Raw genomic sequence first — 15,750 nt, 5'->3', positions numbered from 1 at the left:
TGTGCATTTTTCTGAGTAGTTGAAGTGGAGCATTCTGCAGTATTGCCAACGCACACCATAAGCTCTTCAAACTCAGCACTTGCTGTAGTGTAACCACAGCAGATTTTATGAAAGCACATGTATACACACAAGTTTTCCTTCACAGTAGGTACTTATTTATACCAATGATTGTGGAATAAAGTCAAGCCTGCTGTGATTTCACTGTTTCTCTGTCCCAACAATCCGTCACACATAACAATCTGTCTGCCATCACTACACATTAAACACCACCGTGGACTGCAACAAAGACGAACAAGCCATCGCACAACTACATCCTGTTAATTGTGGTGCCACACATAGCAAATGGAGTATCCTATGTTGGGTGCTACCTTAGATACATGGTACATTCTGGATTCTGTCAACGTGCTCGGAGCAGAACTACTGTAAGTAAAACCGATGCATGGTAGCGAAGGGCATATAGGGTATAACTATATAAATTAAATTGAAATAGAAGCCACACTCCCAATTTGCTGTACACTGATCACATCAGCCATACTTCGGAACAAGGCAACAAGTAAGCTTGCTGTTTCTCACTCTATGCTAGAAGCCACTACATTAACATGATGTCGCTATGCTACACTGCAAGTGGAAAACAGACATCTGAGATGTTGTAATCCCACAGTTTTCAGTTTATTGCGCTATATAGGCCATAAATTTTTACTATTTTCGAGGTGAACATAAAATGAAAGAACCTTCAAAATTATATCTTTTAAGGTATAATTTGTGGTAATAGTGTGCTGGGAAACACCTCAATTACTTTGTACATCATTAGAAAAAATTAGTCTTTTCAGTTACAAACCCTGCTCTATTAGTAGTGGCAAAACTCACTTGTTTCCTAATAGATTTATTATATGATTTAAAATTTTGACATTTCTTTCTTATTTGTTTATTGGAGGTGTGATTTGGTTATGTTCAGTGATATTGAGTGTTGGTAAAATTGCCACCTAGGAGGAGAAGACTGAAATTCTTGCACCAACTGTGATATATAGCTTATGTGTGTGTTGATACTTAAGGAATTTTGAATGTTTCGTAGGCTGAGGTATGTGAACTTAATACGTAGTGGGCTAAACAAAATGGCGATCTCGTTTTGTGTGTTAATGTGGTGTGGTGGCTACCCTGGCTGTTGGAGTGTCACCAGCCAATAAGAGCTCACTAACTGGAAGTGGCTGACGTTTCCTTGATTCTGACCGAGCATATTCTTCAAGAATCAGTTTAAATTTAAAAGGTTGATGATGGATCTTGTTGCTGAATAGAGTACATCAGCAATACTCACAAAAGATGAGACTGCATTATAAGTGGCACTAGAAAGGCTGGCAGCTGGGTCCCTTTGTCATGTATTGAAATGTAAAATTGGACAACATAAAATCGAAGTTCCACTGTAATTATGTTTGGACTCAGAAAATGAGCTAAGATTCTACAACAGATGGATGTCAACGATAATAAATGTTAATTCTGTGGATCACTTCTGACAAATCTTATAGGTAGTTTGACCTGAGTTTGATCCATTTACTGGGAAAAGATTTTTGTTTGAGGAATGTAAATACATTACGGTTTAAATAAAGCCTGCTTCAACACATTCTATATAGAACCTGATAAGGGTAACATTACAACTCTGGAGCTTTGTCCAGTTTGTTGTTTCTCAACACAGATTTCAATATCAGATAGCCTTGCATTAGTGCAAGAATTAATCTGAGACAGTGTTTCTTAATTTTCCTTTGTAAAGGAACATTTGAAACGTGAATTCTGTCTTTCCGCTGTACTTTGCTACCATCAGTTTCAGTTGCTGTGTCACTCATGAGTGTCTGGGCTAGAACTTTGGTGCCACTAACAGCCTTTACGAATGACCAGAATTTCTTTGGGTTTTATGAGAGAGCTTCTGATAAGGTTTTACTTTGTCTTTTAAGGCACCACACGCCTCCTGTTTGACATGTAAACACTTTTCCTTTAGCAGCTGTGTCTGTTCCCCTATGGCAAAGAAATACATTCCTTATACTCAGGTACATAAAAATTTAGCCCACATTTTATAAAAGGAAATGTAGAATATAAAACAGAAATTCTTGTGCTTACACAATATAGATAATGGGAAAAGCTGCTTTATTAAAACAAATGCCTGTGTTACAAAGTTACTTATTGTCTTTACACAATTGAAACAATTTAATTATAGCTCACTAGTGAAAACATTATCAAATGTAGACAGTGTGCTCACACAGCACACACACCAGAGGGTAGCTCACCATAAACCACAGGCACAACAGTAAAATGGAACAAAAATGTTATTGGGCACCACAGCACCATTGCCACGCATCATCCATACAACCACCATAAATATCAGTGTGCTAAAATAGGTGTTAGATAGTCTAGAAAGATATAGTCGCATACATGCCACATCAGGAATCCCAAGCCACTGTACAGCATAACTGTTTGATATTTCAAATTTTTGGCTCATAAATAAAACAATGGATGGATAAAATGGCTCACAGAAAAGTAATGGAACAATGTAAAGAGTCTCTTGTGAACATGCACAGTTTTTTGTTATCAAATAAGTTAAACAATTTTGTATTCTGTGCACAGTATCACTGTACAAGGAAATCTTATTAAAATGCAAATGGAGGAAAAAGGAGGGAATAAGGGAGTAACTCTGCAGTTTGATAAATGAAAATCAAGAAAATACATGGAACGTACGTATTGTACTCCCCCACAGTCCATTCGACAAAATGGGAGTCTCTAAAATTGATTTGCCAAAAACTATAAAATAATAAAATATCATTAGACATAAGAACCTCATCATACACATATGGCCACTGAATTGGCACACAACAGCCTATTAACTGACACACATTTGTATAATCCAATCCTCCTAAATACCTTAGTAGCACATTTGCTATGAAAAGGTTTTGACAATCATTTTTAATAAAAAAGAATTTCTAGTTACACTTCATGATTTTATCATGTATGGCAAATAGCTAAATGGTTTGCACGATTGAAGGTGAAGTATAGGTCTGCAATCAAAATTAAACTTACCTCCATTATCAGACTTAGTCTCCATGGTTTGAACCTCAAAAATGAAACATCCTGAAAAGCATTTCAAAAATGGCAGCCACTTAAAAATATAGGTACTGAAAATAAACTTGTTTTGTTGCTTTTAAATGTAAATAAATAACAAAACATTGCAAAAAAAAAAAAAATCCCCACTAGATGTCTCATATTATTAGTGTCCACTTCAGTAAATCCAAAATAGCATTCACTTGTACTGAACAGTTTTTTTAAACAATCTTGTGAACCAGATTAATGAACAAAATCAAACAATGAAAAACCCAGGATAGAATGCAACAATATTATGAAAAGGATAGTTGCTACTCACCATGTAGCGAAGATGCTGAGTCACAGATAGGGACACCAAAAAAACTGTTAGAAACTAAGCATTCCGCCAACAAGGCTTTTGTCCGACATAGCCCCCCCCCCCCCCCAACACACACACACACACACACACACACACACACACACACACACACACACACACACACACACACACACAGTCTCTGGCTGATGACGCCAGACTGTGAGCAGCTGTGCATGATGGGAGAAGCAAACAGGTGGGGGGGGGATTAGGAGGAGACTGTGTGGAGAGGGGAAGGATAGCAGTGTAGGGGTTAGGGACAGTTACTTACTACTAAAAAAGTAAGTCCAAATCACCTGCTTTTTATTAAAATTGGACTTGCGGTAGCTGTTTTCTACAGTGATGTTAAAAATTTTTTTAAGTGTCTCAGTGGAAACAGTTGTGTTCCAGACATATCTAGCCTACTAAAATTTTAAAAAGTATTTGTCCAACCCGTCTAGACTACAGGTGTACCGTTTATGGTTCAGCCTCTTAATACTTAAAGATGCACCGTGTGAGCATCAGATTGGTAAGATGGATTTACAAAATGAGCTCTACCCTAGCATCTGTATCAATGGACTGAAGGAAAAGGACTACAGAGGTTTGGGAAAAGAGGGTAGTGTTTGGAAAAGTCCCCAGATCATGGGAGACTTATCCAACAGGATGCGAAGGAAAGACTGATTGTTGGGGACTGCACAAGACGAAATTTGAAAACCTACATTATATTGTCAAAAACTGATTACTTTCATTGTTAGATTTATCTACCAGGATACATTACTCCGTATTTTATATAAGCATTGTAATCACTCGTTGGTTTACAAAGATAGCTCCAAGCAAGGGACTTAGTTAGAAGTTCCATTGTTCTCCCAGACAATCTACGAGCTGAATTAAGTGTTTTTCGTGCTGTGTCTTGTGCAATCCTTGTGGCTCTCAGATGAGATGAGCCCATATGAAGATATTCCTCATCTGCTCAGCCTTAGTGCCCTGCAAGCATCCAGAAAATGTACCCAGCAGTAAATCTTGTACAGAACATTCAGGATACCACAGAATCAGTCATTGTGTTGGGTGCCAGTCATGTTAATGAATAACAGATGTGGCAGCCAAGCAAGCTTGTGAGGAGAATTCAGTGGTGTCATTTGAGGTTCCTCTATGAGCATTGATGTCACTGGTGAGGAGGACAGTTGTGGGAAAGAGAATGGCAGGCGAACCACAAAAAGTTTTTATGAATGTAACACAAGTGGTGTCACAACAACAGTTTCTTGCATTTTGAATATATGTTGTTTGTAAGCCACAGCCTATGTTTTGAGTGATGATTGGAAGAATATAGTTTAGGTTTTAAATTTTGTGAGGTATCTGGACTCATCCTGATGTTGTTGGGGAGCAGATTTTGGCAGTTGACTGTCTGGCTCCTTCTGTTATGTTGTTGGACAGCCAGCCACGTGTGTATAGAAAGTTGTGCTTTTTATTGTACTAGTCTTCATTATATAAACTAGTGTTTTATGTTAAGACTATCATCATTTTAAGTGTGAGTATGTGTGCTGGACCAGGCATGGTGTCACTGTTGTCATGTTTGCAGAGAAAGGGAATGTTACTGTTGTGATGAACACTGTGAATTAAATAGAGATAATCAGTTAAACAGTCCAGTCTACAAGACATGACAAAAGCACTCAGGAGGACCCAAATATTAGAGTATAGAATAAATTTACCTGTAGCCAAGTAGTACAAAAGTCAACTGACCCACTAAGAATTTTCAGGGTTTCCAAGATACACAAGAACTAGTTATCTATGTCTGGTAGTCAGTAATATTCATTGCTCTGTATCAATCCAGTTGGCTTACTGCAGAGATTGGTTTAGCAACCAGTTGTGTGTGAAGAACTCTGCCCATTTTGCACAGCTTTTAAGTAACAGGACTATTACAGCAACTGTAGCATTTCTTAAATTGTGGATTTAATTTCATGAGCTATCATATGACATATTCTGAAGAGGGACTAAACAGATAGGTAAAATACCATCACAAATAGGCATCAAAGGATGTATTACAATCGCAAAAGATTAAAAAAGACCTGAGTTCCATAAAGGATGCCATGTATAATCTAAGCTGTGGCTGTAATGAATTCTTTATGGAAAAATTGGACCCCAACATTACGTACAAGAGAAACTGAATCTAATAAATACATATGGTTCATAAGACCATTCTAATGGGACATAAAAGGATGTAACGAACAAACTTTGATGGAGTATGCATAGCATCAAACAAGCTGACACTGTACAAGCAGAAAATTTGAGAGGCTACAGAAATTTGTTACCTAGTAGTGTAAACAGAGCAGGCTGTAATCTGCTTTTCCTCTGGCAGTAATGACCAGACCTACACACACCAGCATGAGGCAGCAAGGTGGAAAGTGCTGCTAATATGCAGGTGGAAGTATGCATAATACTGGAGTTGTAGCCTGAGTCACCAAAAGTCATCAGTCAGTGGCAGAAAATAACTTTGTCACCTTCTGAGTGCCAGCAATCTATGCACCCCCACCCCGTCCTCCTCCTCAGGGCTGAGACCTAATTGGCATAACCCAATTGTATGCAATTGTTTATGCACCAGTAAATTCTTGAGCAGTTCCAGTATGTTAGGCTTTTAGAGTTTAGACTCTGTTGCCTGAAGTGGTCATTATAATAAGAGCCAACAAATCATTGGTTAAGTTTTGTAACATGTTGCAGTTCAGAATCAATATGGATTTTGCCATTATGCACAATGTCTGCAAAATTGTATATAGCATTGGATTTTTTAAGCACTTTGAGCTATGCTTAAATGGAAAGTGGACTTTTATTTTGAAAATGTTTTCTGTCTTATTATTTGTGCAATTCTGCGAACATTGTTTATAATACCAAGGTGTATGAATATCATATTTAATAAAATCTAAACATGTAACTTTTTTCAGGTGAGGTGGATCCCTCAACTGTGTTCCAAGCCTTCTTTGGCGATCAGTACAGCTTTGGAAATGGAGGATTTACGTTCCAGTTTGGTTGAGTTGGATTTCGTGTTACAATTATACTTGCAACATTCCACCCACAGTTTCACTCCTCTTCTTCCAAATTTTATTTCTTTGACTTTAAAAGTTACATACCAATAAATGTTTCCTGTGTTCGTTAGAAAAAAAAATCATTTTTCTTTGACAAAAATATTAAGTTTAAAAACTTAATATTCACTAAATATATTCAGCATTGCTAACTGAATTAAAATATTATTAGTAGTGATCATCTGTTATCTTTACTAAGTATTGGTGGCCTTTCTTACTTGCTTAATTGTGGTTTAAAATGGATGTTGATGCCAAAAATAAAAGACTACTGACTGTGTGATCTCAGTACCACTGCAATAATTAGAGATGTAAGTAATGTAAACTGCATTACATTTTGATTAGTACAGTACTAGATTTTATAAACCTACTAACCGATCCCAGCCATTATCGTGTGCAGTATATGTGTCTCTGCAGACTGTGCCATTAATATTTTGTGATTAGTTGTCTATTAAAGTCATAACAAGTCTTACAAAGAGGTAAGTTCAATTTCTCACTGGGTCAGTGGTCTTGAGAACTTTTAAGAACAGTCTTTGTATCATAGAAAACTACATATAATAAAATAACAGCATAATACATGGTGGTATTTGTCATAATCCATGTAGATCCAGAATACTGTCTGCAATGATTCATCAAACTTAAAAAAAATCCTTACCAGTATAAAATGTTTTTTTGTATGTCAAGCATGATCACCTTTGTGCCAGAAATTGTCTTATTTAGACAAGCTGGACTCAGTGTTACTGTTAAACTATTTTTGCTTTATGTTAGCACATTCAATAAGTCAGTTGAACATTTTAAATACTTGTGTCAATAACAGTAAGCTGTATGGCTGCTGTAGAATCCCTTTATTTTGTAATTGTGTGCGGGAGTGAAGGAACTAAGTGTATGAGATGTAGTTTCTGAAGATATGCATGTGCCATGTGCTGCTGTGCTGTTTAACAATTTCTTTGAACATTTTAACACCTTTGCTTCATTTTCTTGCTATCATAAATTACATTTTCAGAAGTAGTGTATTTGTACTGAACTTCCATTGTACTATAATTGTTGTGAAGAAACCATTCTGGTATAAAATTTTGTCTTTGAAAGGATCCAGAATACATCACATGTTCAAATTTGGAATGAATGACTCTGGCAACTGCCATAAATGTTAAAAATGATTCCAAAATTTTGTGATACAAAGCCAACTAAATGTGACATTAATTTTTCTTCGTTTGTTACTCAGAAGGTGCTGTTTCTATGTTTGTAGTCTTGATCCTAACAATGTTATCTTACAGCAGAGAATAGTTGTAATGCTGCAGCCAGTTACCGGCTGAAAAAAAGATACGTGTACTTGGTCGCCCCACTTAAAGAAGGTAGATACACACTCCATTTATTCGTGTCAGCTTCTCTGGTTCCAGTTTCTAATGTAAATACTATTCTATACAATAAGATGGGCAGCACAATTGTAGAAGTTTCATTTATATTGCTGTTGACATAAACTGCTTAGAAGCAGTGGTAGTTCCATGAGGGTCTTGTTGTGTATGTCCATATTTAATGTTCTGTTCTACTTTCTAAAAATTCTTGAAAGCTGGCTGTAGATGAGAGTAGTATGTAATTTGTTATATATTTGTGATGATTTAAATTTATCACTACAGATTAAAAACTAAATTTCTTATTTCATGAGAGTATTTTGCTTATGTGGAAACCAAATTTATGGTTTAAAGAACTGGATTATTTTTGCAGTTCAAATAAGTATACAAACAACTAATGTTATAAACCTCCCATATAATGTTATATGTTGTACATTTAAAATTGGAATTTATGCAGTTGCTGATACTGGCCTAATGTGTCAAAGCCAACTGATAAATAAATACTGTAAACTAAATATTAATATATTCTATCGAGTGTTGACATGAAAATAGTATTCTTATGAAGCTGAATATAGTTTGATGTGGCATTTAGAGTGTGTATTTGACAACTCATATTCATCATGTAAATAATATACTGTCTGGAACCTGTTCGGTTAGAACAAAAATCTGTGGACATTGTAGTGTTAGTCAGTTTTATACATTACATTGATAAAAATTGTTGCTTGAAAACACACATTTCCTTTTTTTATCTTTAGTTAGCTGTGAATATAACTGTTTCTAAGGCTGGCTGAATTAACGAGGTTGTGAGTTTGCGAAATTGTAAATTCTATTACACTTCCTTAACGACTGTTTTAAACCCTCTGATTATTTCAGATAATGTAGACAGACATGTAATGTTTTTGCGATGCCTGAATCAAAATAAGAAAGTGATTGACAGCCACGTAGAAAGGGGAGGGCTGTTGGTTCACCTTTACCTTGTCTGTGCAGTATTGCCAGGTCATCAAGAGCTGTGCAGTTTTGTACTGGGTACATTTCACACATTCTCAGTTACTGTACAGTATTGAATTTGCTGTAGAAAATCTTAATAGCCTTATAACTCTGCTGTGCATGTTGGCAGTATAGTCCGCAACCAATCATGGTAATTGATACCTTAGGTAGCGGAGCAGTATGATAACAGTGAAAAGATTGGAAGTTGCCATGAACTGTCTTCTCCATTTGGTTGTTGCTGTGGTAGCTGTCCCATAAACAACAAGCTGTTAATCACTTTGTTATTTCTGATCCAAGTATTGTTCATATTTGTCCACATTCCTCCAGTGACGGCATGCTGCAAAAATTGGCAATGGTAAACATTGATAGGAAATTGTAAAATGAACAGGTTGGGATAAGTTTAATATCAGAGCTTTCGTAGTCAATCTGACTATCTCATTAGTCGCACAATGATCAGTGCAGGAAGCAAGCATATACAAATATTAACAAATAGTTGAGTGATATTGCAGTAATATGTTGTTAGACATCTTTAGTCAGCAGCATTTGACATATTGTGTGGTGCGGTATATGTAATGTTTCATAATAAGGTGAAGAAAGCTCCACTTGTGTTCATTCCAATAAAATTATGCCACTATGACCCTACTTAAGCACACAAATGTACAGCATTATTGTAGTTAAACTTAATTTTACTTTACATTAAACATGTATCTCTTTTTCTAAAACTGTATTTATTCTTTTAATAAATAATTGATTTTTAAAAATTCAATACAAATCTCTAAGAACTTTAATAAATACAAACCCATGAGAACTGTTAAACTTGAGTCAAGTAACATAACTTGCTGGGATAATCCACAGCCAAGTGTGACTCCTAGCTAGACTAGATGGTTATGTTGGACAAGGTTACAAAGGAGGAGGAAATCACTTTGAGATCAGAATAGAAGGTTCCTTTCATACTGCCAGCTTGAATTACTTAACCTCTTATGTAAACTTTCCTGTCAGAGAATGGAATTAACATTTCTAAAAATGTTTTTTTTACAAGTGTTCTGTCCCAGTTAGAGAACATTTTTCCACCAAAGTGACTATCATTTGGCACACTCACCCCCCCCCCCCCCTTTTCTCTTGTAAACTTTCGCCTATGTCAGTTGTCATTACAAATTGTGTTGTGCACTGTACACACATCTTGCACTAGAGCCATTACTAACTGTGGTAAGTCCTATTGTGGCACTCCACTTAGCTTGGCACCCCAAGTGCTGGCTCATGTCACCTGGGACTTAAATGGGTCCTGTATGTGTTTAATGGCAGTACTCAGATTTTGCCTCCTGAAGGTATGGAGTACTTACTTTTACTTCCTTGAGGTAAGTACTGGGCAAACATTCTGTATCATTTTAAAACTAAGTACTCTAATATGTGTACTTCATAAAATCAAGTGTCACAAACAATGCAGGTGCCTGTTGACGAAATTTGGCATCGGCTCCAACGTTCCATTTCTGGTGTGATTAGGAATGAATTATATAAGTGCTTCTTAAGTAGAAACTTAAGTTACCATGAGCAAGGGAATTCGCACATTTCCTCCCATCTTTCATGTTGCCGCTCAGTCTCGTAGACACACGTACTTTCCAACAGGACTTAGACAATGGAATGATGACAGTATTATGAAAAGAGTAGATTGCTACTCACCATATAGTGGAAATATAGTTGCAGAGAGGCACAACAAAAACACTGTTAAACAAGTACGCTTTTAGCCAAAAGGCATTACAAAAAGGTACAGCCAAACTTTCAGGAAACATTCCTCACACACAAAGAAAGAAAATATGTTATGTGGACATGTGTCCGGAAACGCTTGCTTTCCGTGTCAGAGCTTATTTTATTACTTCTCTTCAAATCACATTAATCATGGAATGGAAACACACAGCAGCAGAATGTACCAGTGTGACTTCAAACACTTTGTTACAAGAAATGTTAAAAAAGGCCTCCATTAGTGAGGATACATGCATCCACCCTCCGTCGCATGGAATCCCTGATGCGCTGATGCAGCCCTGGAGAATGGCGTATTGTATCACAGTCACCCACAATACGAGCACGAAGAGTCTCTACATTTGGTACCGGGGTTGCGTAGCCAAGAGCTTTCAAATACCCCCATAAATGAAAGTCAAGAGGGTTGAGGTCAGGAGAGCGTGGGAGGCCATGGAATTCGTCCCCCTCTACCAATCCATTGGTCACCAAATCTCTTGTTGAGAAGCGTATGAACACAGACTGAAATGTGCAGGAGCTCGCATCGTGCATGAACCACATGTTGTGTCGTACTTGTAAAGACACATGTTCTAGCAGCACAGGTAGAGTATCCCGTATGAAATCATGATAACGTGCTCCATTGAGCGTAGGTGGAAGAACATGGGGCCCAATCAAGACATCACCAAGAATGCCTGCCCAAATGTTCACAGAAAATCTGTGTTGATGACATGATTGCACAATTGCTTGTGGATTCTCGTCAGCCCACACATGTTGATTGTGAAAATTTACAATTTGATCAAATTGGAATGAAGCCCTCATCCGTAAAGAGAACATTTACACTGAAATGAGGATCGACGCATTGTTGGAGGAACCATTCGCAGAAGTGTACCCGTGGAGGCCAATCAGCTGCCGATAGTGCCTGCACACGCTGTACATGGTATGGAAACAACTGGTTCTCCCGTAGCACTCTCCATACAGTGACGTGGTCAACGTTACCTTGTACAGCAGCAACTTCTCTGACGCTGACATTAAGGTTATCGTCAACTGCACGAAGAATTGCCTCGTCCATTGCAGGTGTCCTCGTTGTTCTAGGTCTTCCCCAGTCACGAGTCATAGGCAGGAATGTTCCGTGCTCCCTAAGACGCCGATCAATTGCTTTGAACGTCTTCCTGTCAGGACATCTTCGTTCTGGAAATCTGTCTCGATACAAATGTACCGCGCCACGGCTATTGCCCCGTGCTAATCCATACATCAAATGGGCATCTGCCAACTCCGCATTTGTAAATATTGCACTGACTGCAAAACCACGTTCGTGATGAACACTAACCTGTTGATGCTACGTACTGATGAGCTTGATGCTAGTACTGTAGAGCAATCAGTCACATGTCAACACAAGCACCGAAGTCAACATTACCTTCCTTCAATTGGGCCAACTGGCGGTGAATTGAGGAAGTACAGTACATACTGACGAAACTAAAATGAGCTCTAACATGGAAATTATGGAAATTAAGTGTTTCCGGACACATAGGTATTACAATACAATTTGCAACTATGTGAAGGAAGGGATTATTCTGATTATGTGGAGCTATTTAAAGAAGTATTGCAAAATTGGGCTGATTTAATAATTTAACAAAACACAAAATTTTACACTCACAAATATAGAAACATTATTTACAGTAGCTTCTGCCAGTGTTACTGCATTGTTAATAACAAGCAGTAGACCTAGCTAGCATGTCGCCATTCAGTGAATTTCGAGGGAGGTTAACCCATAACATAGATTTTTTTTTCACACAGTTCCAAAAACTCTTTTTTTATTGATGAAAAACATCTTATAATGAATGATATTACATAAAGACAAATAAAGATAGCTTTTGAAGCTCAAAATAATGAGTTACAAAAGTTGGAACATCATCAATAATAAAATGCAAAGTACACTTGTGCACTGAACTTTGACTAAAATATCCTGAATCTTGAAGTCATTTTTAATTTCTTTGGAGCTATGAAACCTAGCCATGTATTTCACAACAGTTTCCTGTGAGCACAAATCTTGAAGGAGCTAGCTGGAGCACAGTAGATGTATTTATCTTGTACCACTGGCAAGCACTGGCCACCCACATAAGGAACTGTCTTCGCTTTCAGTCTCCAATCAAGTAACATCACATTCTTCTTCACTTACTGAGCTACTAAATTCAAACTCTTGGATCACTAGAACCCTCCTCTACTGTAAGCATTGCCTAAACAATAATACGGAACAGAGGCCAAAAGTGTACATTTTCTAGTCGAGTATACAAAGCTGCACACGGTAAAGATGATGTCTGGTGGCAACCAACTCAACCAAAACTTGACAGCCAGGCTCCAAATGTTGGACCAGATGTTCTCTAGCGACAGAACACTCATCGTATTCTTGATGGGTTTTCAGCCTGATCAACTTTTCATCTACACACAGTATTTCCACGGTCCACCTGGCCGACATCATCAGGTGAGAAAAGCTATCTATAGTGCTCTCGCCAATAACTCGTTTAAACCAAGAATGACAAAACCTTTATATGCAGCAAAAATATGAAAGCACATGCACTAAGGTAATGTGCAAGTGCTCAATCGTCACTGGTCACTGCTGCCTCCCCCCCCCCCCCCAGCTCAAGAAGAGTTGCAATGCTTTCAGTGGTGAATATTGTCGAAAAACCATATATTGTTAATGATATCTATTAGTCTTGATTTTGGCAATTTTTTTAAAACACAATCTCAATAACACAACGTGATTGCAACCACTTGCCTCATTGTATGGCATCCTATGTCCCTCTCTAAGACAGTGCTAAGCCACTGCAGATTTGTCTGGTTGTAATAATACACACGACAGTGATAAGCAACACATCTGTCATTAATGGTATGAATACTTTGGCCAGTGTATACTTTATTGAACTCGTAGTTAGTACTTTATAAACACCTGGCTTCCTCAAACCTAAATCATCCATAACAGAGCCAAGAAGTGTCCTAATCTTAGCTGGAGGACGGTATGCACATATGCTCTAACCTTAGCTGGTAGATGGCACACACACGATTTCATGATTCTTCAAAACTCTACCTCTCTCGACACACACATTCCCAGCATGCGTAAGGACTGCCACAAAATTATCTTCAACTGGTTTAGGTAATGGTCCAGACTCAAAATCATGTTGAATCTGTCTCTCTCTCCATATAGCTGTTTTGATGAAACGCGTTCTTAAGATGTCACTGCTCTTGTAAATTCTCGGCATCGAAGATAGCATATGCTCTTTAGACCAAGGTTTGTAGGACACCTGTATGTTGAATCGGTGGATGACAGCTGGTAGAATGTAAATGCCTATCAGTATATGTAGGTTTCCTGTTAAGTCTGAGTCCAAGAGTTCTGTCATCTTTTTATGAAAAGTACATCCAAAAAGGGTAACTTCACCTACTTTTCAATTTCCATAATGAATTTGATCATAGGATGAAGAAGATAAGATGGTCCAATAACTGATGCAAAGAATCTGTTACATGTGACCAAACAAGAAACATATCATCAACATACCTAAAAATTAAAAAAAAAAGTTTCAAAAAAGATGGCAGGGCCATATCCTCAATGTCCTCCATAAAAACATTAGTCTGTTCAAAATATTTGTCATCAAATAAAAAATAGGTGGATGACAGTACATGACGGCAGAGCTCCATCATTTCCATATCTAGTTTCTCATTAATTAAAATCAATGACTCTTCATGAGGGATGTGAGTAAAAAGAGACAAGTAAGTCAGAGGGAGCAAGATGAAGTGACTTTAAAGACTGAGTAAAATCCACGGAACTGGAAACATAGTGTTCACATTTACCTAGGTGAGGGCTGAGGGCCAATGATAAATATTTTGCCAAGTTATAAGTCAGCGCACCCAAATTACTAACAGTTGAGCTTAATGGACCCCATCTTTATGGACCTTCGGCACTTCATATAAGCTAGGTGGAACGGCCACACCAGGACGAAGTTTTTTATAATGTCCTCAGTTAATAAGCTCTTCTTAAGGAGTGAAGTTGTCATCCGTTTTATGTCATTTGTGGGATCCTTCTGTAATATACGGCGGATCCTTAAGTAAATCATGCATCTTATTCACATAATCAGCCTTGGAGATTATAAGTAGTGTTGACTATGTCTGCTGGTAAATCTATTTGACCGAATAGCTGCCCGTTCACCCAAGGAAATGTTACTCTGTGAAGGCCAAGCCTAATGCAAAAGGTGAGATATCTCCTGTCTGATCTGTTCCACTCATTCTTGCAGAAGACATGTTGCTGCTTGCTTAACAGAAGAAATTAATTCCATGATGGGAATTCTCCAAGGCAGCGGTGCAAGGTTTAAACCTTTTTTCCAATATTGAAACTGTGACATCCAGTTCTTTACTTGAAAGATTTATCACAGTCCATCAACAAGTTTCACTTCCCAGTATCAAGGGTGACAACAAAGATGCTGAAATTTAGAGAACTACCTCCTAGCAGCAATGCTAGGCACCAAGTCTGATAATGGCCAGAAAGAAAAATTGACCCACTTCCAGAATATTGCAGACAGCAGTGAAGATATCTCCAAATGAGGATAAAATAATTCTTTGGATATAATATCAAATTCTCTAGAAGTAAAATGGATGCATTCTCTAACTAAGGCAAAACTAGCCTGACTCAATTTTTGGCCATTCTTGTATTAATGTAATGGACAAATCTGGCAAATTTTGGTATAATACCTTTGTTCCAGCATCTCAGTAAAAAGGCGAGGTCATGCAGCAGCTTCCCATTCTTCTTATGAAGTTTATCAAACTTGCTTATGTGTTGAACCATATCCTCACTGTTGAGGCACTTTATGTGACTATGTAGGCTTTCCTCACCTATTAACAGATTGAATTCTTGTCGGGTCTTCAGCCAGATCAAACTGTCACTTGTACACGTTATTTACACGGCCCATCTGGTCACTATAGTCAGGTGAGAAAAGATAAGCTGCTGTCACCAATAACTGATTCAAACTGTGAATGGCAGAACCTTTATATGCTGTGAAAATATGAAAGCGCACATGCTAAGCTAATTCGCAAGCGCTTAATTGGGCGGAAGAGATCAGGCAGAATATTTCTCATCTTTTGCGTCAGGCATGGCCTCCACAGAGTAACATTTCCTCAGCTTAACAGGCAGCTATTTGGTCTATTAGGGAGGACCCTG

General features: G+C 37.8%; 1 protein-coding gene across 1 annotated transcript in view; it reads left to right on the top strand.

Annotated features, from left to right (window-relative positions):
• Positions 1-7,786, top strand: part of LOC126188880 (dnaJ homolog subfamily C member 7) — an 86,914-nt gene extending 79,128 nt beyond the window's left edge. Inside the window, exon 11 of the mRNA XM_049930546.1 lies at positions 6,349-7,786. Within this exon, the coding sequence (XP_049786503.1) occupies positions 6,349-6,437 (89 nt within the window). The 3' untranslated portion in view covers positions 6,438-7,786. The remainder of the gene's footprint in view (positions 1-6,348) is intronic.
• The last annotated feature ends 7,964 nt before the right edge of the window (positions 7,787-15,750 follow it).

This window comes from Schistocerca cancellata, chromosome 5, assembly GCF_023864275.1.
Source record: "Schistocerca cancellata isolate TAMUIC-IGC-003103 chromosome 5, iqSchCanc2.1, whole genome shotgun sequence".
Classification (NCBI taxonomy): Eukaryota; Metazoa; Arthropoda; class Insecta; order Orthoptera; family Acrididae; genus Schistocerca; species Schistocerca cancellata.
The sequence above is the reverse complement of the archived record's forward strand: the minus strand, read 5'-3'. Positions and strand labels throughout refer to the sequence as shown.